The sequence below is a fragment of the Aulostomus chinensis genome, chromosome 5 (genome assembly GCF_037954235.1).
Source record: "Aulostomus chinensis isolate RoL2024-O1b breed Wild chromosome 5, RoL_Achi_v1.0, whole genome shotgun sequence".
Taxonomy (NCBI): Eukaryota; Metazoa; Chordata; class Actinopteri; order Syngnathiformes; family Aulostomidae; genus Aulostomus; species Aulostomus chinensis.
The window spans coordinates 10,348,126-10,370,841 of record NC_141324.1 but is presented as its reverse complement, the minus strand read 5'-3'; the positions used below and the strand labels follow the sequence as shown (position 1 = coordinate 10,370,841).

The 22,716-nt window shown below is 46.2% G+C and overlaps 1 protein-coding gene across 6 annotated transcripts in view; it reads right to left on the bottom strand.

Annotated features, from left to right (window-relative positions):
* The window catches only part of LOC147261154 (voltage-gated inwardly rectifying potassium channel KCNH2-like), a 64,601-nt gene that overhangs the window by 6,473 nt on the left and 35,412 nt on the right, over positions 1-22,716 (bottom strand). For 4 of the 6 annotated variants that reach the window (XM_086203066.1, XM_086203067.1, XM_086203068.1 and 1 more), the window contains 13 exons: positions 22,474-22,553; positions 21,854-21,976; positions 16,320-16,492; positions 15,918-16,056; positions 15,422-15,559; positions 15,084-15,238; positions 14,734-14,975; positions 13,980-14,179; positions 10,932-11,019; positions 10,107-10,271; positions 9,797-9,918; positions 1,116-1,187; positions 885-960 (listed from right to left, as the gene is read on the bottom strand). In XM_086203066.1, coding sequence (XP_086059192.1) covers positions 885-960; positions 1,116-1,187; positions 9,797-9,918; positions 10,107-10,271; positions 10,932-11,019; positions 13,980-14,179; positions 14,734-14,975; positions 15,084-15,238; positions 15,422-15,559; positions 15,918-16,056; positions 16,320-16,492; positions 21,854-21,976; positions 22,474-22,553 — 1,773 coding nt within the window. Of the gene's footprint in view, positions 1-867; positions 961-1,115; positions 1,188-9,796; positions 9,919-10,106; positions 10,272-10,931; positions 11,020-13,979; positions 14,180-14,733; positions 14,976-15,083; positions 15,239-15,421; positions 15,560-15,917; positions 16,057-16,319; positions 16,493-21,853; positions 21,977-22,473; positions 22,554-22,716 lie in introns of all 6 variants that reach the window. The other 2 variants (XM_086203070.1, XM_086203071.1) reach the window with 1 other exon arrangement.

The window sequence follows — 22,716 nt, the reverse complement described above, 5'->3', positions numbered from 1 at the left end:
GGGTGGAGTAAGTTTACCGTTTCTATGGTGATATTTCAGTTAAACTCAAACTGTCGAGCAGGAGCATGACTCACCACTTCCTGGTTGTCTCCAACCGGAACATCTGCTTGAGCGACCATGCAGATGAGGGAGTGGCCATTTTCCTGCTCCGGAACTTTGGTGTTGCTGTACAGAACACAAGAACCTGGTGCCTTGCACTCCCCCCCCCGTCTTGTGCCTCTCCTTGTTAAAGTTTCAACCCACTGTCAGCCAACCCCCGCCCCCCCAGCCCCATTTAACTGTAGACCAGAGCACAGAGAAAGGTAGGTCCCATAAACACTGGCTCATGTATAACACTGTCACCAGGGTAGTAGCATTAGTAGTAGTAGTAGTAGTAGTAGTAGTAGTCGTAGTTCTAACTTTGGAACAGGCAGCACAGAGACATCTGTATAAATCTCAGAGGGCAATAACAAAAGGAGATTTCTGACATTCATGTCGTAGATTTAAAAGAGATCCTCGCAGATTTACAAGGAAAAACCAAACTGTTTTTAGTGAAGGAACTAAAATGCTTTCCTTTGCTTCCCTGTAAGCGCTGAGTGGCCAGTGAGTCGTTACCTTTGCTGAATAGGAAGTAATCATCAACACTTCATTTGGGATGTGGAGCCTATAGTAATGGCATTTACACTGCTAAAATAACTGGAGGCAAACTGCGCAATTTTGTAGCTGCCTCAGGCTCCAGGGACTGTTACCGTAAGACCACAAATAGACGCACCTCAGAATAAAAGCAGCTGCTTTGACTGGCAGACAGCTCACCTGAGAACCACCAAACTTGTGCAATGAAGCATTGTAACCCCCCCCCCCCAACAACCCCATCACCTACTACTATACCTGTGTGGGTGGAGTACCTGAGTGGGCGGAGAAATCTCTATCTTTCCTTGGTGGGTCTTGTCCACTCAGCAGTCCCACAGCGTCACTGTTCACCTTCAGTCCAACACAGTCACAACAAAGGTGGTGGTGTTCAGCCAGAGTCACATGACACTAAATTTAACTGTATTAGTTTCTTTAGGTAGAAATGTGGAAATTAAAAGGAAAACAAAGAGCCTTCTCATTCCATGTACATGAAAGGAGGAACATACATCTTTGAGATTGAAGGTGATCTCCAGATTGGACCAGAAATATTCACAAAATTCTGGATACATGTCCAAAACCTGCTGGTTCAAAAACAGAACAACTGGAATGACAACAGGAAACAATAAAACACCTGGTTAACAGTTCCATCCCCCTTGTCAGTCACAAACCTGATTTATAATACTGCTGAGTAACACGAGGCTCACTACAGAGCACTGCACCTCTCCATTCACAGCCATGACAGGCAAAGAGGAGACAGTACACAGTAGAACTACAGAAGGATCATCTTTGCCTCAGGGTGTTGCTGGGCTTAAAGTGCACGGGGATCTGATGTGTGTTAAAGATCCTTCTGAGTTTCTCTGCACAAACTAGGGGTGATCCGAACCCTCAAACACAGAGCACAAAATAACCCTTCCAAAACAGATGGGAAGAGAAGGGAACACAACCACATCCACTCAGCTCTCCAACTTTGTGGCTCTCCAAACTGGGCTTTCATTAAAACTGCCAAGAAGCCCAGGGAGGAGAAGAAAGATGAAGCCCAGAAGAAGAGGAGTGTTGTCATCCCGTATGTGGCAGGAGTTTCAGAGAAACTCAGAAGGATCTTGAACACACACCAGATCCCCGTGCACTGAGGCCCAGCAACACCCCGAGGCAGACAAGGTTCCAAGGCACAGACAGAGTCACATTGTTTCTGCAGTCCAGTGTAACGAGGAGCGCTCTGACCTGTACAGGGGAGACAAAAGAACAACTGAACAAACTCATGGTGCAACACAGGAGGGCCACAACCACAGACCAGGACTCAGCAGTCCACCTCCACCTCAAGGAGAAGGGGCACTCCTTTGAAGACCACAAGGTGCGCGTTCTAGCCAGGGAGGACAGGTGGTTTGAAAGAGGGGTGAAAGAAGCCGTTCATGTCAAACTAGAACATCCATCTTTGAACAGAGGAGAGGCCTCAGACACCGCCTGTCACCCACCTACAATGCCGTCCTTAGACCCTCCCCAGGAGGTGCACCCAGTTTTCATGCCTTCACCCAGGTGACCTGAACGACCCTCCTAAGAGGGCTGGGAGGGTAACGACTCAAAACTGAGGCCAACGACTCACATGACCACCTAATGAGCCTCTTGTTCTGGCCTGACCACCACTTGTTTTTTCTTTGCCACCACCCCCCTGGGTAGTTCTATACCTGATACTTCCCACCAGAATTTTAGAACTGAAGAAGCTTCTTGGATGAGAGGCGAAAGGTCTTCACTTACAAGAGGAGAGTCCAGTTGCCTAGTTTGATCATTTATGAGCATAACATTGCAGTGACAGTCATACTACTGCTGTTACAGTCATACTACTGCAGTTACAGTCATACTATTGCTATTACAGTCATAATACTGCAGTTACAGTCATACTACTGCAGTTACGGTCATACTACTGCTGTTACAGTCATACTACTACAGTCACAGTCATACTACTACAGTTAGTCATACTACTACTGTTACAGTCATACTACTACTGTTACAGTCATACTACTACTGTTACAGTCATACTACTACAGTTACAGTCATACTACTACAGTTAGTCATACTACTGTAGTTACAGTCATACTACTACTATGACAGTCATACTACTACTGTTACAGTCATACCACTGCAGTTACAGTCATACTACTGCAGTTACAGTCATACTACTACAGTTAGTCATACTACTGTAGTTACAGTCATACTACTACTATGACAGTCATACTACTGCAGTTACAGTCATACTACTACAGTTAGTCATACTACTGTAGTTACAGTCATACTACTACTCTGACAGTCATACAACTACTCTGACAGTCATACTACTACTGTTACAGTCATACTACTGCAGTTACAGTAATACTATTGCAGTTACAGTCATACCACTGCTGTTACAGTCATACCTCTGCTGTTCCAGTCATACTACTACTATTACAGTCATACTACTGCTGTTACAGTCATACTACTACAATTACAGTCATACTACTGCAGTTGCAGTCATACTACTGCTGTAACAGTCATATGACTGCAGTTACAGTCATTCTACTGCACTTACAGTCATACTACAACAGTTACAGTCGTACTACTGCAGTTACGGTCATACTACTGCTGTTACAGTCATAAGACGACAGTTACAGTCAGACTACTACTGCTGTTAGTGTCATATTACTGCTGTTGCAGTCATACTACTACAGTTAGTCATACTACTGCTGCTACAGTCATACTACTACTGGTACAGTCATACTACTACAGTTACAGTCATACTACTACTATGACAGTCATACTACTACAGTTACAGACATACTACTGCTGCTACTATGACACCACTGCTGTTCCAGTCATACGACTGCTGTTCCAGTCATACCTCAGCTGTTACAGTCATACTACTGCTGTTACATTCATACTACTGCTGTTACAGTCATACTACTGTTGTTACAGTCATACATCTGCTGTTCCAGTCATACTACTACTATTACAGTCATACTACTAGTATTACAGTCATACTACTATTATTACAGTCATACTACTGCTATTACAGTCATACTACTGCTGTTACCGTCATAAGACTACTGTTACAGTCATACTGCTTATTTCAGTCATACGACTACTGTTACAGTCATACTGCTTCTATTTCAGTCATACTACTACTATGACAGTCACAGTACTGCTGATGCAGTCATACTACTGCTGTTACAGTCATACTACTACTACAGTTACAGTCATACGACTAATATGACAGTCATACTACTGCTGAAAGTCATACTACTATTGCAGTCATACGATTGCTGTTACCGTCATACTACTACTATGACAGTCATTCTACTGCTGTTACAGACATATGACTACTATGACAGTAACACGACTACTATTACCGTCATACGACTGCAGTTACAGTCATACGACTGCAGTTATAGTCATATGACTGCAGTTACAGTCATTCTACTGCACTTACAGTCATACTACAACAGTTACAGTCATACTACTGCAGTAAAGGTCATACTACTGCTGTTACAGTCATAAGACGACAGTTACAGTCAGACTACTACTGCTGTTAGTGTCATACTACTGCTGTTACAGTCATACTACTACAGTTAGTCATACTACTACAGTTACAGTCATACTACTACAGTTAGTCATACTACTGCTGTTACAGTCATACTACTACTATGACAGTCACACTACTACTGTTACAGTCATACTACTATAGTTAGTCATACTACTACAGTTAGTCATACGACTGCTGTTACAGTCATACTACTACAGTTAGTCATACTACTACTATGACAGTCATACTACTACAGTTACAGTCATACTACTGCTGCTACAGTGACACTACTGCTGTTCCAGTCATACTACTGCTGTTAGAGTCATACTACTGCTGTTACAGTCATACCTCTGCTGTTACAGTCATACCTCTGCTGTTCCAGTCATACTACTAGTATTACAGTCATGCTACTGCTGTTACAGTCATACTACTGCTGTTAGAGTCATACTACTGTTGTTCCAGTCATACATCTGCTGTTCCAGTCATACTACTACTATTACAGTCATACTACTAGTATTACAGTCATACTACTGCTGTTACAGTCATACTACTGCTGTTACAGTCATACCTCTGCTATGACAGTCATACCTCTGCTGTTCCAGTCATACCTCTGCTGTTCCAGTCATACTACTACTATTACAGTCATACTACTAGTATTACAGTCATGCTACTGCTGTTACAGTCATACTACTGCTGTTAGAGTCATACTACTGTTGTTCCAGTCATACATCTGCTGTTCCAGTCATACTACTACTATTACAGTCATACTACTTCTGTTACAGTCATACTACTACTATTACAGTCATACTACTGCTATTACAGTCATACTACTGCTATTACAGTCATACTACTGCTGTTACAGTCATACTGCTTCTATTTCAGTCATACTACTACTATGACAGTCACAGTACTGCTGTTACAGTCATACTACTACTACAGTTACAGTCATACTACTACTATGACAGTCATACTACTGCTGATAGTCATACTACTATTGCAGTCATACTACTACTATTACAGTCATACTACTGCTGTTACGTCATACTACTACTATGACAGTCATACTACTACTGTTACAGTCATACTACTATAGTTACAGTCATACTACTACAGTTACAGTCATACTACTACAGTTAGTCATACTACTGCTGTTACAGTCATACTACTACTATGACAGTCATACTACTACAGTTACAGTCATACTACTGCTGCTACAGTGACACTACTGCTGTTCCAGGCATACTACTGCTGTTCCAGTCATACTACTGCTGTTCCAGGCATACTACTGCTATTAGTCATACTACTAGTATTAGTCATACTACTGCTGTTCCAGTCATACTACTGCTGTTAAGAGTCATGCTACTGTTGTTACAGTCATACATCTGCTGTTCCAGTCATGCTACTACTATTACAGTCATACTACTAGTATTACAGTCATACTACTGCTGTTACAGTCATACTACTGCTGTTACAGTCATACTACTACTACAGTTACAGTCATGCTACTACTATGACAGTCATACTACTGCTGATAGTCATACTACTATTGCAGTCATACTACTGCTGTTACCGTCATACTACTACTATGACAGTCATTCTACTGCTGTTACCGACATATGACTACTATGACAGTCACACGACTACTATTACAGTCATACTACTACTATTAAAGCCATAATACTACTATTACAGTCATACTACTACTGTTACAGTCATACTACTACTATTAAAGTCATAATACTACTATTACAGTCATACTACTACTGTTACAGTCATACTACTACTGTTACAGTCATACTACTACTGTTACACTCATACTGCTTCTATGTCAGTCATACTACGGCTATTATATCCTATATTATAATATTATTATTGTTATTATAGCGGTGTGTGACAAAATCAAACCAAAGTCAAACATCATCTTCCTGCTGACATCATTTATTCCTCCAACCACTCCCTCATCGCCTGGCTGAGCTCCGGTGACAGGTCCTTGGTAGCCAGCACTTCACCATGAATGATGTCATGAATGGCCTTCAAGTGTGGAGCAACCTGTTTTACGCCGATTTTGTTGCCCATCTTTGAACGACCCAAGGCCCGGTACCAGTCAGAGGCGCAGTGGTTGGTACTGCACTACAGCACCAGTTTGGTGACAGTCTGGTCAATGGGAGCACATTACACACGGATAATGACACATGCGCATGAAGAAGGAAACGAGATTCAGCTTGTTTGACCTTTAGTCCCAGACTTGGGAGTCTGAGTCTGATGTCTTTTGAGGGCGAGTCTCAAGTCAAGTCTGAAGTCACCGTTTGTACAACTGAAGTTCGACTGGAGTCCAAGTCCCAAATTCAAGTCCCCATCTCTGGTATCGGTGCACTCCGTTATCATGAAAAATAGATGCCATGTGCATGTAGCTGGCACCTGATGGAGCTATCTGGTGCATAAAGTAATAATCAGGGGTGCACATAAGCGGTCCGCATGCGCGCATGCGTAAGGAACCTGGACAAATGCGCTCGGCTTCAAAGGCTTTTATACGCTTTTGCGTACGAAACACGAAAATAATTACTTAGCGGGGCCTGTCTCTTTGACATTTTGAGAAGTGCTTTTCCCCGCGGTCGGTAGCAGTCGGTACGCAAAAGCGTATAAAAGCCTTTGAAGCCGAGCGCATTTGTCCAGGTTCCTTACGCATGCGCGCATGCGGACCACTTATGTGTACCCCTGGCAATAATACAGCTTTAGATTATAACTGTGCCTGGGACAGGCTGGGACTGGTTCAAACGGGTTGAGTCCATCCATCCCTCCATGTTCTCCCTCTTCTCCTGTTCAGGGTGGTGGGGGTGGAGCCTATCCCAGCAGCAGCCTTCAGGTTACATGGAGCCCTTCCCTCCCCTCCTCTCCTCTCCTCTCCTCTCCTTTCCCCCTCTCTCCTCCTCTCCTTCCTGCACATTTTTGGAACTGTCACTACCATTACTTGTTGCACTTTGTAGTTTGGCCTTGCTGTCTCGCAGTCTCTCTGTGTTTCCACAGATCCACCAGAGCCCCAACCGCCGCCTGCATCACCCCCCCCCCCCTTATTCCCTACTATTACACCGGCCTGCGCTCCCCTTCCATGAACCAGTCTGCCATCCAGTCCCCCATCAAGCTGGCTTGCTCTCCCTGCCTCCCCTTCCATGAACCAGTCTGCCATCCAGTCCCCCATCAAGCTGGCTTGCTCTCCCTGCCTCCCCTTCCATGAACCAGTCTACCATCCAGTCCCTCATCAAGCTGGCTTGCTCTCCCTGCCTCCCCTTCCATGAACCAGTCTACCATCCAGTCCTCCATCAAGCTGGCTTGCTCTCCCTGCCTCCCCTCCCATGAACCAGTCTACCATCCAGTCCCCCATCAAGCTGGCTTGCTCTCCCTGCCTCCCCTTCCAGAAGCTTCCTTCTTCAACTGTTATTAACATTTCCATGTTTCCTCCATTCTGTGTTATAAATTGTTTTCTTGTCTGTAACAACATCTCCTGCACGTCTGTCCCTCCTGGTGAGGGATCCTCCTCCCCTCCTCACCCTGAGGTTTCTCAGATTTTTCCCTGTTAAAGGTTTTCTATGGAGTTTCTCCTCAGTCGATGTGAGGGTCTGAGGGCAGAGGATGTTGTTATGATGCCATGAAGCCTGGAGACAAACTGGTGGGGAAAACGGGCGATACAAATAAAATTGCCTTGCCTTGCCTCCCCCCTGGACAGGTCACCAGTCCATCACAGGGCCAACACATAGAGACAGACAACCATTGGCTCTCCCAGCCACGCCTACGGTCAATTTAGAGTCTGGATTAACCTGGTCCCCTCTTGATGTCTTTGGACTGTGGAGGAAGCTGGAGTACCAGAGAGAACCCAGCAGAAACAGGGAGAACATGGAGACTCACACAGAAAGAACCCGTGCCCGAGTAGGGACTCAAACCCGGAACCTTCTTGCTGTGAGGCGACAGTGCTGACCACTGCTCCACCGGGCCGCCAACAAACCAGTTGAGTGGAGGAACCTAATTACTTTCAAAAAGAAAAAACGATCCATTAGAAAACCATGTGTTCCAAATATGGTGATGTTGTGGGAGTTCCTGACACATTCATATAAGAATATGATTGGTGAAGATATATTTGATGTCATTGTTTCAGAAGAGCATTTGGTAAAAAATGGTTAACAGGCACAGACTGTTCCCAGTCCTGCCTGGAGATGACGGTTATGAAAGATAATGCATCACTCTGAAGTGAGGCTTCGCCACCAGATGACTCGGGTTTATCTTGGGTGAAAGAATGAAGTCTACAGAGTCATTTGGACTCTGCCTTTCTCCTGTACTTCAGGTTCTTCGTCTGGCCAGGATCTGAACGCAATCTCCGACAACATTTTGGGGAGTGAAAGAGAGCTTTGGGGCTCTACAGGTTCCGCTGGATAGAGCCAGCAACACCACGGAAGTGTGACTCCGGCTAGAAAGCCATGGAGGCAGTTCAGGGGTCATGATCTTTACTGAATGCAGTTCTGTAAAATACAATGTAAGAGTATATAGCATATCAGTACACTACATCAGCAATAACTTACACAACCATCATGGAATGCACAACATACATGTGGCTAATCATATATAAGCCGATGTGATGTGAGTATAATGCCCACCGACAACAATCAACATCTGCAATCAGGAGAAAATGTACACAGAAGCACAGCCTGCATCTCCACAGTGCCCGACGACAGCAATCATCAAGAGCGCATTCCGAGCTTCGCTAAGTGCAGGAGCGAACAAACAGAGTAATAAACATACAACCGGATGAGAGTCTCCATGGCGGGTTGACGCCGAATATGCATAGCAGCCACTACTTACGTTGCTCATGTACACACTCCTTCGGTACGGCAGGAGAGACACACACACCTGCTGCCGATCAACGCAACACACAAGACTACCGTGCAGCAGAAAAAAACGCCGAAAAACTCCGCTCCTCTTAAGGGGCAGTAACGAACGTCACTGGACCTGAAACAACGCTCACATTAACCAGTGCTTCCCTGCAGCGAGGGTTATTAAATGATGAGACTGAGTGATGAATATGAACAGCTCGTGATTCACACACACCCACATGGCTCACAAAGATTAGCATTATACATAATTATATCTAATTATTAATATATAATCATCTCTCCATGACTTTGAGGAACATTTTCATGACCACACATTCTCCATAACGTCTGCTTACACATGCAAAATAAACCAGAAATCGATGACTATTGATACGTACGTATATTTTACTCAAGTTCAAGACAAGCTATGTGTCTGCATCAACATGAACATCTGTTCAAGAAAATCCATTTTCACTGAAAGTGGATTTTCTCTCTGGACCTGAACCGTACTTTGGGATTTGTGGTATGTTTGTGAAAGCCTTTCCCAGCGTTTCTTCGCTTCATTCGTTTTCCAAAACTTTTCAGGCCTTTTCTCAGATTCCAGGAGTTCTGCAGGGTTGTCATGACTGTGTGGACCCTGCTGGGGTCACCTGGTTTCAGGTGACATGACCAAGCCAGCCCCCCACCCCCCACCCCCACTAACATGAATGTCTCCCCTTCCTTTGCAGCTTGAGGCATGGAAATGGAATTGACAGACTAAAAATGTAAAACCTCTGACCTCCAGCATGTCCTCTCTGTGTATCTTGTGCAGGTCACAGTAGGTGAGAGCTCTGACATCAGCGCCAGATTTTCCAGGTAGGACATACAGATTGATGGGCTCCCCAAATATATCGTTCTTCCCTGTAGAGGGAGGAAAGGTCCTTCAATCTCTCATGAAACCTATGAAGTCATTCGAATGTTGGATGGATCAGTAATTGTTACATGAGATATTACCAGGTGTACTCTCACATGTACACTGACTGTACTGTGAGAGGGCGTAATAATGGACTACACCACTAGATGGACCCAGTCATCTTTGCTGCACCTACCCAGTATCGCAACCACCACGTCCCCTCTCAGGATCTCTATAGACCCTCGAGAGATGAAGTACAGGGCTGATATCATGTCTCCAGCATGGACCAGGGTGTCACCTGGTGGAGCATGAGTGGTCTTGAACCTCATGGCCAGGGCCCTCAGACAGCCCTTTGAGGAACCTAAACCCCAGAAAACACAGCACATGTTGGTGAAGTGCAGCGAAAGACACACCAGACTTTTCCTGTGACAGCCATAGAAGGGAGGGATGGTGTACTCTCGTTAACACGATGTCACTGGGAAGCCTTGAGGGAAGACTTTGAAAGCTCAAATGTCCACTGGAACTCAAAGATGTGCTGGGAAGGTTTTGGTGGTCAAATACTAAAACCGAAGGGGATTGCAACCTCGCATAAATGCAGCATGTCTGGAGCATCTTCAGGAAATTTCTCCAGAAACATCCACTGGGACTCAGGGATGAACTGAGAAGATCAGTTCAAGGGGTCAAGGGTCAAAGGGCATGGTCACTCATGGCCATCTCATGTGTGCAATGTCTGTCTCATTTTCTTTAATGGCTCAAATGTCCACTGGGACTCAGATGAACCGAGAAGATTTCGGGGGTCAAAAGTCATCATGACCTCGAATGAACCTGACCTCCCAGCAAGGCCTTCATAATTTGTCTTTACATACCAGAAACACCCACTGGGACTCAAGGATGACAAAATAAAGCTGGTGGTCAAAGGTCACTTTGACGGCCACGCGGAGGCTAACAACAGTGGTGTGGTGCCTGGTCCTTCAAATCATGGCGCATGTTTCTGACACACAACAACCAAACCATGGTTTACCCTTAAAGGCTTTACAGTTCTGCAGCAGACTTCTGTTGAGGTGAAGACAAATATCGGCCTGGAGACACTCCGGGAACCCTTTCAATACCTGAAGGAGAAGGACAGGAGACAGAGACACGTCAGGAGATGGAACAATCTTCCTGCCACAGAACTGAAATATGGGTCTCCTTTCAGAGTTTGTCTCTCTACGTCTTTATCAGAGGATCAGGACAGCTCTCATGAATTTGAAACACAGGGATGGAACTTGGGCCGAGGAAGAAGACAAAGCTTTATACTTTATTCAAAATACAATTACAGAACATTTTTGGACATTTAATTAATATATTAATTAATTAATAACTTGATTTACATTTCCGGGCTGCACGGTGGTGCAGTGGTTCGCACTGTGGCCTCACAACAAGAGGGTTCCGGGTTCGAGTCCCGGCTCGGGCACGGGGTCTTTCTGGGTGAGTCTCCATGTTCTCCCTGTTCCTGTGTGGGTTCTCTCTGGTACTCCAGCTTCCTCCCACAGTCCAAAGACATCAATTTGGGGACGAGGCTGATTGATACTCTAAATTGACCGTAGGTATGAATGTGAGTGTGAATGGTTGTTCGTCTCTGTATGTTGGCCCTGCGATGGACTGGTGACCTGTCCAGGGTAAACCCTGCTTCTCGCCCGTTGACGCTGGGATAGGCTCCACCCCCCGCGACCCTTAATGTGTAGGAATAAGCAGAAGATGACGATGGATGGATTTACATTTCCAATATTTTTGGAAATTAAACGTGAACGTATTCTGTGATGAAATCTTACGACGGGTCTGAACTCGTTCACGCAAATTTAGATTTGACGTGAGGTGACTTGCGGTTCATGGACAGGAGCCGGAGAGTTGTTTTAACAGCAGATGTCTTGTCACTGATGAAGGTGTGTGATGAAGGTGTGTGCGTCACGACAAATCCTTATGGTAACTGTGTATCAATTAAAAAATAATTTGTAAATATATAATTGTGTACCCGATTACCCTTTCTGCATGGAACACTGCTTTAATTAGGCACAGGTCGACAATCCCGTACTTGAAAGCAATGAATATATCAACAGATCCGTGATGTGACTGGTGGAACTTTAGTCAGTTGCCTATTTAAACCAGAGCTTTGGCTGTAAGGCGTTCAGGCTCAGCGATGGCAGATCTGGCTCTGCTAGAGGACCTGAACGCGCGCATCAGGTCAGGGGGGGTTTTCAGGACCACCAAGATTTATTCCAGGAGAGCGATGAGTGGCTCATGGGTCGTTTTCGTCTCCCTAGGCATCTCCGCCTGGAGTGATGCCACAACCTAGAACCTCAATTAAGGAGAGAAACCCGGCGTTCCAACACCATACCTGCACCAGTGCAGGTGCCATCCACCTTAGGGTTTTTGGCTATCGGGTCCTTTCAGCGGAAGATCGGTGACCAGTCTGGAATCACCCAGCCGTCACTCAGCCCAACCATGCCAGCAGTTCTGAGAGCGATCAGTTCCCTCCCTGCTGAGTGAATTCAATTCCTGTTTCATGATGCTCAGAAAACTGGGATTAAAAGGGAATTTTATGAGGTTTCCAATCGCGATTGGTTGTCCCCGTGTGCGTCCGACGCCACCGTCCGTGAATGATTACGCTACATCAATCGCAAAAATGACCACTCCGTTAATGTTCAAGTAATCGGTGATGCCAGAATGAGTATTCGGAGTCTGGCGGCCTGGAGGCACAACGGCAGCGTAGCTCCTCTGTTACAGGAAGGCGAGCTCCAGGGTCGCAGTCATCTCATCAGTGAGTTACACACAATTATTATTCTAATTGTTGGACGCACAGCCCTAACAGATCTATGTGATCCATTCAGGTCAGACCGTTTCTTCTGGACCTTCTTGCAAATATAACAGTTTTTATTCTAAGTGGGTAAAACTCAGTCGTATCAAATGTTTCACCGTCAAATGTTTTATTCACCATCTCAGATGTAGAAATTTAAATATTCCATAGTCCGATTGACTGTGGGAACGCTGTAGATCGCAGCTGTAATTTCTCTCCACACTGCATTTTTTTGCTTGCCTTTTATACCTGATTGATTTCAGGCTACCCAACAAAACTCAACGGTGCACGGCTACCAGACTCCTGAGTGCCTCCACTAAAGCCTCCAAAAACTTTTTTTCTCTGCCGGCTTGCATCTCTTCATGTCGTAAACTCTTGGGGTGCGGCTTCTAAACGGCGTGTTTATAGAGGCGCGATACGATAATTATGATCGCTTTCAGCCACCGAATTCATCAACAGCTGCTCGTTCTTACACTGGAATCGGCGTGATACGCAGGTTTCACAAATGTCACTTGAGTTCTGTCGTACGTTGATTTCTCAGCTCATGTTTGCGCTGGTTTGACAAATGAGGGCCAGTGGGGGGGTGGGGGCCACTATAGTTACGTCTATGAACCCTGAGGGTGGCAGGAAAGAGCAACTCAGCCAGCAGGATCCTCGTTGAGGCTCTTGGGAGGATTTTTTTTCAGTCATTTCTTTTTTTGTTTCAACTCTGACTGGTCATGAACTGGCCAGCTTAGAGCACATTGATCCATGGCTACCAGCTGCTATCTCACATGCACATTAATGACTCATTTCATTTCCGACCCCAGGTGGACCCTTTTCCTCTCCAGGCCATTCATACCTCAGTGTTACACTCAGCAGTTTTACTTCTTGTACAGTCCAGTACTGTGATATTTCCCTGCTTTACCACTGCGTGAGGACAGCGATCAGGGCTCTGATTGTAGCAGCAGATATATTAAGTTGCCTATTCTGAGGCTAAATCACCAAAGCCAGATGCCCTTTGACCCCCTTTGGCAGTCTGGTTGGTAATCCCCTCCAAGAATAATCTGTTTTTTAGCAGTCGTGAAATTCTCGCTTACACACAAAATGTATGCCACTGATGAAAGTGATCAATTCTCAGTAAACTGAAACCAAACAAAAAACAAGGCAATAAATGATTTTGATCCAGAAGAGTGAGGCCCATCGATCGGCTGACAAAGGTTTATTCTGATAGTGTGAGTAATGTCAAGCACTCACAGCGTTCATGTCTATTCCATTGGTGTAGGACCAGGCATGTTGGAAGTATTCCTCCAGCCTCTGTCTCAGAGGATTTGGAATCTGGTGGAAGCGGATAAACTCTCGGACTCTCATCATCTGGGCGTGGTAGCGCGCGGTACCCGAGTACAGCCGCTGGATGATGGCTGACACGTTCCCAAAAATACTTGCGTACATCAGAGCTGTTGGGACACAGAGAGACTCCTGAACAGGAAGTTTAAGAGCTGATGGCTCACTGAAGCTGTGAAGACAAAAAAAATGCTTCAGCAAAACATAAAGCTTACAAGGAAATACAACGCAGGGCGTGAAACCTCCTAAGCTCAGAATTCAAGCTGCAGGAACAGTCACATGGACTGAACTGGGGTAATGGGAACCAAGTCAGCATGTTCCCAAACCTGGCCATGGGGGAAGGGGGGATGGTCCCCTGATGGGTTGTGTAGAGCAAGAGGAGCCATGGCGCACCTTCCGGCACGGTGCTGAACAGGTTGTACTCAGAGGAGATGTACAGTCAGTGGTGCCATGACGTGGTGCTGACACAAAGAAACAACCAGCCAAAAAAAGGAGAAGGCTGGTGGAGAGTGTTGTGGTTTAGGCTCAAAACACTCAGTGAAGGTTGGGGACCACAGATGACGGCTCAAGCTCAAAGGCTACATCCATTAGAACTGGATGAGTTCAAGCATCCCACATTCCCTGATGGCAGTGTCTCCAGCAGTGGGAGGGGTTCTGTTGAACCTACCGCCAATCAGCATGACACAGATGGAGAAGATCTTCTCAGAGTTGGTGTTGGGGGACACATTCCCGAAGCCCACGCTGGTCAGGCTGCTGAACGTGAAGTAGAGTGCAGTGACGTATTTATCCCTGATGGACGGACCTGAGCCCATGATGGAGTCGTTGTACGGCCTCCCCAGCTGGTCAGCCAGAGTGTCCAACCAGCCGATCCCTGCAGAGGTGGAACGCTCCACATTTCCTATAGCATACCTGCCAGCACAGAGCACAGTACATGGTCCTGCTGGACCCACTTGATACTGGCTGCAAAAAAGGTCAACACTTAGAATATTAGAAGACGAAGGAGTCAGAGTAACCTACCAGATGCAGGCTAGCCAGTGAGCAATGAGAGCAAAAGTACACATGAGGAGGAAGAGGACCGCAGCACCATACTCCGAGTAACGGTCCAACTTCCTGGCTACACGGACCAGTCGCAGCAAGCGAGCAGTCTTCAGTAAGCCGATGAGTGTGGTGGTCTGTGGGAGGACGAGAGATAGCAGGGCTAGGACGGAAACACGAAACAGTAAAGACGCAGACGTTTGGCTCTTGGTCCAGTCATCCCTGTCACACCCCCCCCCCCCAACCAAATCCCTGTAATAGATCCATTTTTTTCAACTAGCACACACCTTCATCTTCCTCTTCTCCTCCCTCCTCCCTACCTCTCCCTCGCCACCTCCCCTCAGAACCTCCTCTCCTGATCGGTAGATGAGGAGGTCAAAAGGAATCGCTGCCACCATGTCGATGAGAAACCAGCCTTTGAAGTAGTGCACGGCGATCCTAGCGGACTGGCTCACCACCTGAGGAGACCAAACACATCCCGGCCTTCATGGTGAGAGAACGTCAAGTCTCTCTGGTATGAGTTGAGGCTGATACTGGTAGTCCCGGAGTAAGCTTTACTCAAAGTCATACTTCCCCCAAAAACTGTATTTTGCCTTTCAAGTTCTCACTAATAGGAGTCTCAAGCTCATAAACAGGTTTTTACCTCCAGCATCACTTAGCCACTCCTCAATCCAGAAAGAGCAAGCCACGAGTGTGTGTGTGTGTGTGTATGTGTGTGTGTGTGTGTGTGTGTGTGTGTGTGTGTGTGTCACAGCCACACCTACAGTCACTGGTTATGCTCCCTGTCACTAATTTGAGACAACAAAGACCCGTCACCTCATCGTTGGAGTTCACGTAGGTGGTTCTGAAGTTGATGATGATGTCAACAATGAACATGATGTCCACGATGAGATCCACAACATTGAGGGGGGAGCAAGAGTACCCACAGGTGTGCATGGCTGCCTCCTCCTGGTCACTGGAGGAAAGACGTGAGATACTAGAGTGAGCTGGGTCATTGGAGGGGCCTCCACAGAACCTGGCCCTGGCTCTTATTAGCCATGCTGTGTCTGTGCATTTCCTGTGTACATTTACTTACATGTACACAGGAAATGCACATGTACATGGACTACAAATGACATCCTGAACTCTACTGATTTATCTGGAGGCGGTGCTCTAGGGAGCAAACATGTTTGAGGAGCCTCTTGCAGTACTCAGACAGGAGTACTGGACATCACCCACCTCAGTAAGAAGGTCGCAGAATAAGGAGTGAAGATGGCGGTGTAGATGACCAGCAGCAGAATGACCCAGTCCCACACAGCCTTGAACGGACTGTAGTGGAGGATGGTCCACTTCTGGATCCTAGGGGTCTGCAGCTTGTACTCTGGTAACACATCAGCACCCAGAGACAGAACCTGTAACAGACACCCAGGCCCACGTTAGCCTGGTTGGAGCTAGTTCCTCTGTCTGATTCCAAGGCTCAGTGAGGAGCATCGCTGTAAAAGAAAAGGTGGATAAACAGGAAGTGTGTAGCCCTGTCCCTCCTGACTGTGATCACTGACTGTTTATGATGCTAGAACATGTTATTAATATGTACACAGCATCTCATAAGCGGGTATAATATATATATACTTGTACTAACGTTCCGCTCATCAACTCTGCAAATTAGTGAAATGACAGTAAAGACAACACTTGGTGCCATTAACTCATGGGTCTTATTGATGGGGAAGAGCCGGTTCTGAAAACGCAACATGAATCAATGCGCGTCCCCTGAGTCCCACAGCCTCCTAATATGTTCACCTCCATGGGAGTTTGGGAGTTTCTTAATGGTCCTGAACCATAAAGTGACCCCTTTCAAGTATTCACTTTTTGCTAGTTTATCTTTAACTAATCAATGAAGGGTTTTAAAGATTATTGAAGGCTTCCATTGGATCCATGTTCCAGGGACATACACAGTCATCCCACTGCGCTAATTCTGCACATCGAAGGGTTAAATTCAGCTCTTATGAACCGGATTTTATTATTATTATTGTTGTTATTATTGTGTTATTCTTGTTGCTGTTGTTGTTTTTGTTGTTGTTGCTGTTGTTGTTATTGTTTCTGTTTTTGTTGTTGTTATTGTTGTTGTTATTGTTTCTGTTCTTGTTGTTGTTATTGTTGTTGTTGCTGTTATTGTTGTTGTTGCTGTTATTGTTGCTGTTGTTATTGTTGTAGTTGCTGTTGTTGCTGTTATCATCATCATCCCTGCACGTTCATCTCGTTGTGGAGTCTCCTGAGGGCTCATCATGGTTCAGGTAAGCTCTGAACTGGAGCTGCAATTAAAGGGTGATGAAGTATAATAATGAGTGTGAACTGTTGACACAACACAAATGACAATTCATTCATTTTCAAAGGTGTAAACATGCAGTAATTATAGGTATACTGGCCCAGGGGGGGGCATTAATCTACGACCTTCTTAAACTCCTCTGGGATGTAACATAATACACACCACCAGGGGCTACAGATCAGTGGTTCCAAGGATGGGTGGGGCTGACTGATGGGGGTGTGACGGGGCCTACCACACCACCTCAACTGATGATGGGCGTGTTGGACCTGTGTGGACTCGGCTCAATCCCCTTACATCTGTCGATATCTGCAACACAATACTAGTACAGTGCTGTGGAAATACTGCCATGTATTGCTGTATGGATGTTACTGCAGAGTGACTGTCATTCGTGGTGTTTCACCACATCTCGAGGTCACATGATAGGCTCCATTTTTTGTTTGTGTGGCTCCGACTCAGATCCTAGAACCTCCAGGCCCGGAGGAATATTGTCCATGTTTAGTTTTCTAAAGAAGACGATGGGGAACAGGCAAGGTTTCACTCCTCAAGAAGGCCGTGCAGGTGTCATAGCTTGAGGGGAGGGTCTTCACATGGGAGAAAAGAACATGGTACTGTTATTTGTTGAGGTTCCACTGAGCACAGGTGATCGCACCCATGTGACTCCTCACGAGGGGCTGATCACAGCACACCTGCAACTCCTGCAGTCCTATTTACTCCTGCTTTCTATGGCAGCTGAGGATTTAGTCCATCTGCCAAAAGTTGTTCAGTTACATCCTGAACTTAAATGAACACACACACGCGCAAACACACACGCACCCACACGTACACACACACACGCACACTCACCTCCTGAGCTACTACAGAGGAGGTCAAACAGCTCTCTTCACTGGCGTGTTGCTGCGTTCAGAGCTCAGACTCAACAGGCCGTCTGGACTGTCTAACACTTGCTGACGACATGGCACAGGCTGCTGCTGCTCGAGCGCCGGTGGTCCGTCCACGTGTTTCAGTTCTCGGGTAAGATGCTGACCTGGTTTGCAGAGTTGCTGCTCATCTTGCTGCTCCCAATCCAAACCACTGGTTCTGAATGTCCCCTTTCCCTCAGGGTTGCCCTGGAGTTTCCCCATTCAACCATTCAGGCTTGAGGACACCACGTTCTTCTCCTCCTGTCTGTGTCCTTCACTCTGGTCAAATGTTGTTCACTCTAGTTGCATGGAAGACTTTGTGCTCACTCACTCAGCACCTGCAGCCAATCAAGCTGGAAGCACTTTGTCGTACTTACTAAGGTTTTTCCCCTTCCGTCCAAAGTCTTTCACTTCATATGAGTACCTTCTCTCCTCACACATGTTCCTAACTCCTCTTCTTCTCCCCTCATCCCAGATCCTGGTGCTGCTGGAGGAGGCTCCAGACCTGAAGAGGCTCCAGCTGCCACCCGTAGCTCCACCTGCTCACGTCCCCGTCTGTCCATCAGTCTCTCCTCCTTTCTCTCTCTCTTTATCTCTGTCCCTCTCTTTCCTTCTGTCTCTCTGTCCTCCTCCATTCTCTGTCTTTGTCTCTGTCCATCAGTCTCTCCTCCTTTCTCTCTCTCTTTATCTCTGTCCCTCTCTTTCCTTCTGTCTCTCTGTCTTCCTCCATTCTCTGTCTTTGTCTCTGTCCATCAGTCTCTCCTCCTTTCTCTCTCTCTTTATCTCTGTCCCTCTCTTTCCTTCTGTCTCTCTGTCTTCCTCCATTCTCTGTCTTTGTCTCTGTCCATCAGTCTCTCCTCCTTTCTCTCCCTCTTTTTCTCTGTCCCTCTCTTTCCTTCTGTCTCTCTGTCCTCCTCCATTCTCTGTCTTTGTCTCTGTCCATCAGTCTCTCCTCCTTTCTCTCTCTCTTTATCTCTGTCCCTCTCTTTCCTTCTGTCTCTCTGTCCTCCTCCATTCTCTGTCTTTGTCTCTGTCCTGCTCTCCTGCTCTCTCTCCGTCCCCACTGATCCTGGATCTGCTCCACCTTCCTGCTGGTAAAGGAAGGTTCTGGTGGCTGCTGTTGCAGGATGTGCTTGCTGATGGAGAATTGTTGGGTGGAGGTTCATTGAAGGAGGGAGGTGCTGGACCTGCTCCACTTGGACAGAGTCAGGACAGAACTTTGGTTGGGGTTTGGTGCCACACAAATAAAGCTGACCTGAGTTGACTTGACTTGACTTTAATTATTATCATTGTCATTATTATTATGAATAGGATTATCCATCCATCCATCGTCATCTTCCGCTTATTCCTACACATTAAGGGTCGCAGGGGGGTGGAGCCTATCCCAGCGTCAACGGGCGAGAGGCGGGGTTCACCCTGGACAGGTCGCCAGTCCATCGCAGGGCCAACATACAGAGACGAACAACCACTGACACTCACATTCATCCCTACGGTCAATTTAGAGTATCAATCAGCCTCGTCCCCAATTGATGTCTTTGGACTGTGGGAGGAAGCTGGAGTACCAGAGAGAACCCACACAGGAACAGGGAGAACATGGAGACTCCACACAGAAAGATCCTGTGCCCGAGCCGGGACTCGAACCCGGAACCTTCTTGCTGTGAGGCCACAGTGCTGACCACTGCACCACCGTGCAGCCCGAATAGGATTATATTACTATTATTATTAGTAGTGTTATTATTATTATTGTTGATGTTAATAATAATAATAATAATAATAATAATAATAATAATAATAATAATAATAATAATAATAATAATAATAATATTATCATTGTTGTTGTTATTGTTAGCTCATGATCTTTTTTGTCAAGTTCTACTGTTACAGGATTAAACATGGACTTTTCACTCAAGTGTCTGTAAAAAAGAACAAGCTTAAGGTTTGTGTTCGGCTCCAAACCATTAGGGGGCAGCACATCCTCAGGGATGTGTGTGTGTGTGTGTGGGGGGGGGGGGGCTGTCTGCTGGCTACCAGTCCATCCTTCTTGGAACACTCACCCTGGTCACTGACTGAAAGGATACAAGTGACCAAAATGTGTTTCTTCTGCTGGCCTGACCTCTGTTTCTGAGTTCAGCTCCAGACCCCGCCCCTGAACTGGACCCTCCCCTCCTAACTCACAAAGGATGGCCAGCACCCACCTGCAGCTCCATCAACTGTCTTTATCTGTTTCACTATTGCAATTTCCCTGGCAGAACGTCCAAAAGGGATGAATAAAGTAATCTGTCCGTCTGTCTGTCTGTCTGTCTGTATCTCCCACATCCAGATGCACAAAGGTGCTGCACGGCTGATCTTACAGCTCAGACACGCCACAGCGGGACGTCCAATGTTTGACGTTGTTGGAGGAATGATGATGCTGCGAAGTCAAAGAACCCTCCCTGGTGCTTACCACGGCTGTAACAGCAGTCTGGATATTTGAATGATGAGCACTCCTGAAATGAATGATTGTTAATTCATGAACGTTTGATCTATTTTCGTCCACGGAAATCGTGTGGTGACACAAGAGGAAACATGACTTCCTGATAAAGTCAGTAAAACTTTAGCGTATTTCAGAGCCAGAGATGACGAGAACAGAGTCGATGTGGCAGCTCTGCTCAGTCTTGATGGGTTTCTTGCTACTTTAAAGGTGAATATCAACTCTTTAACTGTTCCTGCAGCAAATATCATACAACGAGGCAGGAGGAAGGACCCTGCATGACCCCAGGAGCGTCCTGCCCCCCAGTGGCACCGCTCACTCTCCTGGCTCTCAGGCTCATTCAGGATTCAGGAGAAGCAGAGGTTTCACTTTCATCTGATTCTTATTTCTGTACCACACATACAGTGATGGTGGGATGAGCTACTTCAGGGCCACTGGGGAACAGCTGAGCAAAACCTACACACTGCACCTTTACGGTGATTGAGGTTTCAAAAAGAAGTTTTCATGGCGATCAGTGAGTGAGTGACGTGTGTGAGTCAGGAGAAACCCTCAGCGTCAGAGTGCTGATAAAAAGCTGCTGCTGGATCGATGCTGACCACTGAAGTGTGTGAGCGACGCAAACCAACGGTTCTAACGGTTTCTTACGGTTCAACAGTTCTAATGGTTCGAAGAGTTCTAACTTCATCTAGATATGCAGACAGACGCTCCAGACTGATGGCCTACACCTTCAATGCAGCAACTCAGTCACTGACAGACCCCTAATGTGTGTAGGGCTGCTCTCAAGACACGTTTCCAATTGGGTTTGTTCTACTCTTTGGTTCACACACGCACACACACACACGCGCGCACACACACACATCCTTGGCTAATGAAGCTAGTTAATGGTGAGTTAATCATCTGCAGCTGGTTTGACATTCAGATCTCTACATCTCCTTCGTGCAGAGGTGGAGGGAGGGATGGAAGATGGATGGATAAAGGGAAGGATGGAGGGAGGATGATGGAAGGAAGATAGATGGATGGAGGATAGACAGGCGGAAGATGGATGGATGGATGGAGGATGGAGGGGTAGGGTCTCAGGTACCTGCGTGACCCTCTCAGTCACATGGTGTGTTCTGTCCATCAGCTTGCTTGGGGGCCTGATGTCTCCGGGGGGCAGAGCCACGAATGCGTCTGACATTGGGTCCAGAAGGTTCTGGCTCAGCAGCTGCAGAACAAACACTTGGACGTTCAAAAAGCTTCTACAGTTGAAGAAAGAAGAGCTAAACCTGGTTTGTCTTATTTTCCTACAACCAGAACTTTAACAAGTCAGAGAGGAGAAACCAGCTGTCTGATGTGGTTATCAAATGATGCACAAGTGACCAATCAGATAAGAGTGATAAGAACAGTGATATAGTGGAAAATGATATAATAGTGATAATAATAGTGATAGTGGTGACAATATAGCGATAATAGTGATGATAATAGCAGTAATAACAGTGATAATAATAGTGATAATATGAATAATAGTCAAAGGTCAAAGTTGGCCTCCGACTCGGATGAGGCCAAGTTCAGGGTCCTCCTCAGGAGGAGTAGTTTGCGGTTCCTTAGTAAAGATTTCTCACCTTGAAGGGCATTTAACCCTCCAGCAAACACTCAGGTTGAGCTCTTCTCTGGAGGAGCCTCTCTGAGTCTGTGTTTGTGGGTGAGATCTGTGATTCCCACCTGACTGCTTGTCCTGCAACGCCCGTCAGCGTCTGAGGTCCCGGCGGCGCCGCTGCTCTTCCTGACAGTCACGATGCCAGCTAACAGAGGAGGAGGGAACATCACAGCTCATGACATGACACTCCACCAGCTGAGAACTGGAACTTAAAATGCTAACAGGGTCATGACATCAGTTGCTTGACAAACTATAAATATAAATAAATACAAAAATAATGAGCTGAAAGTCAAGAAAAACTGAATAAA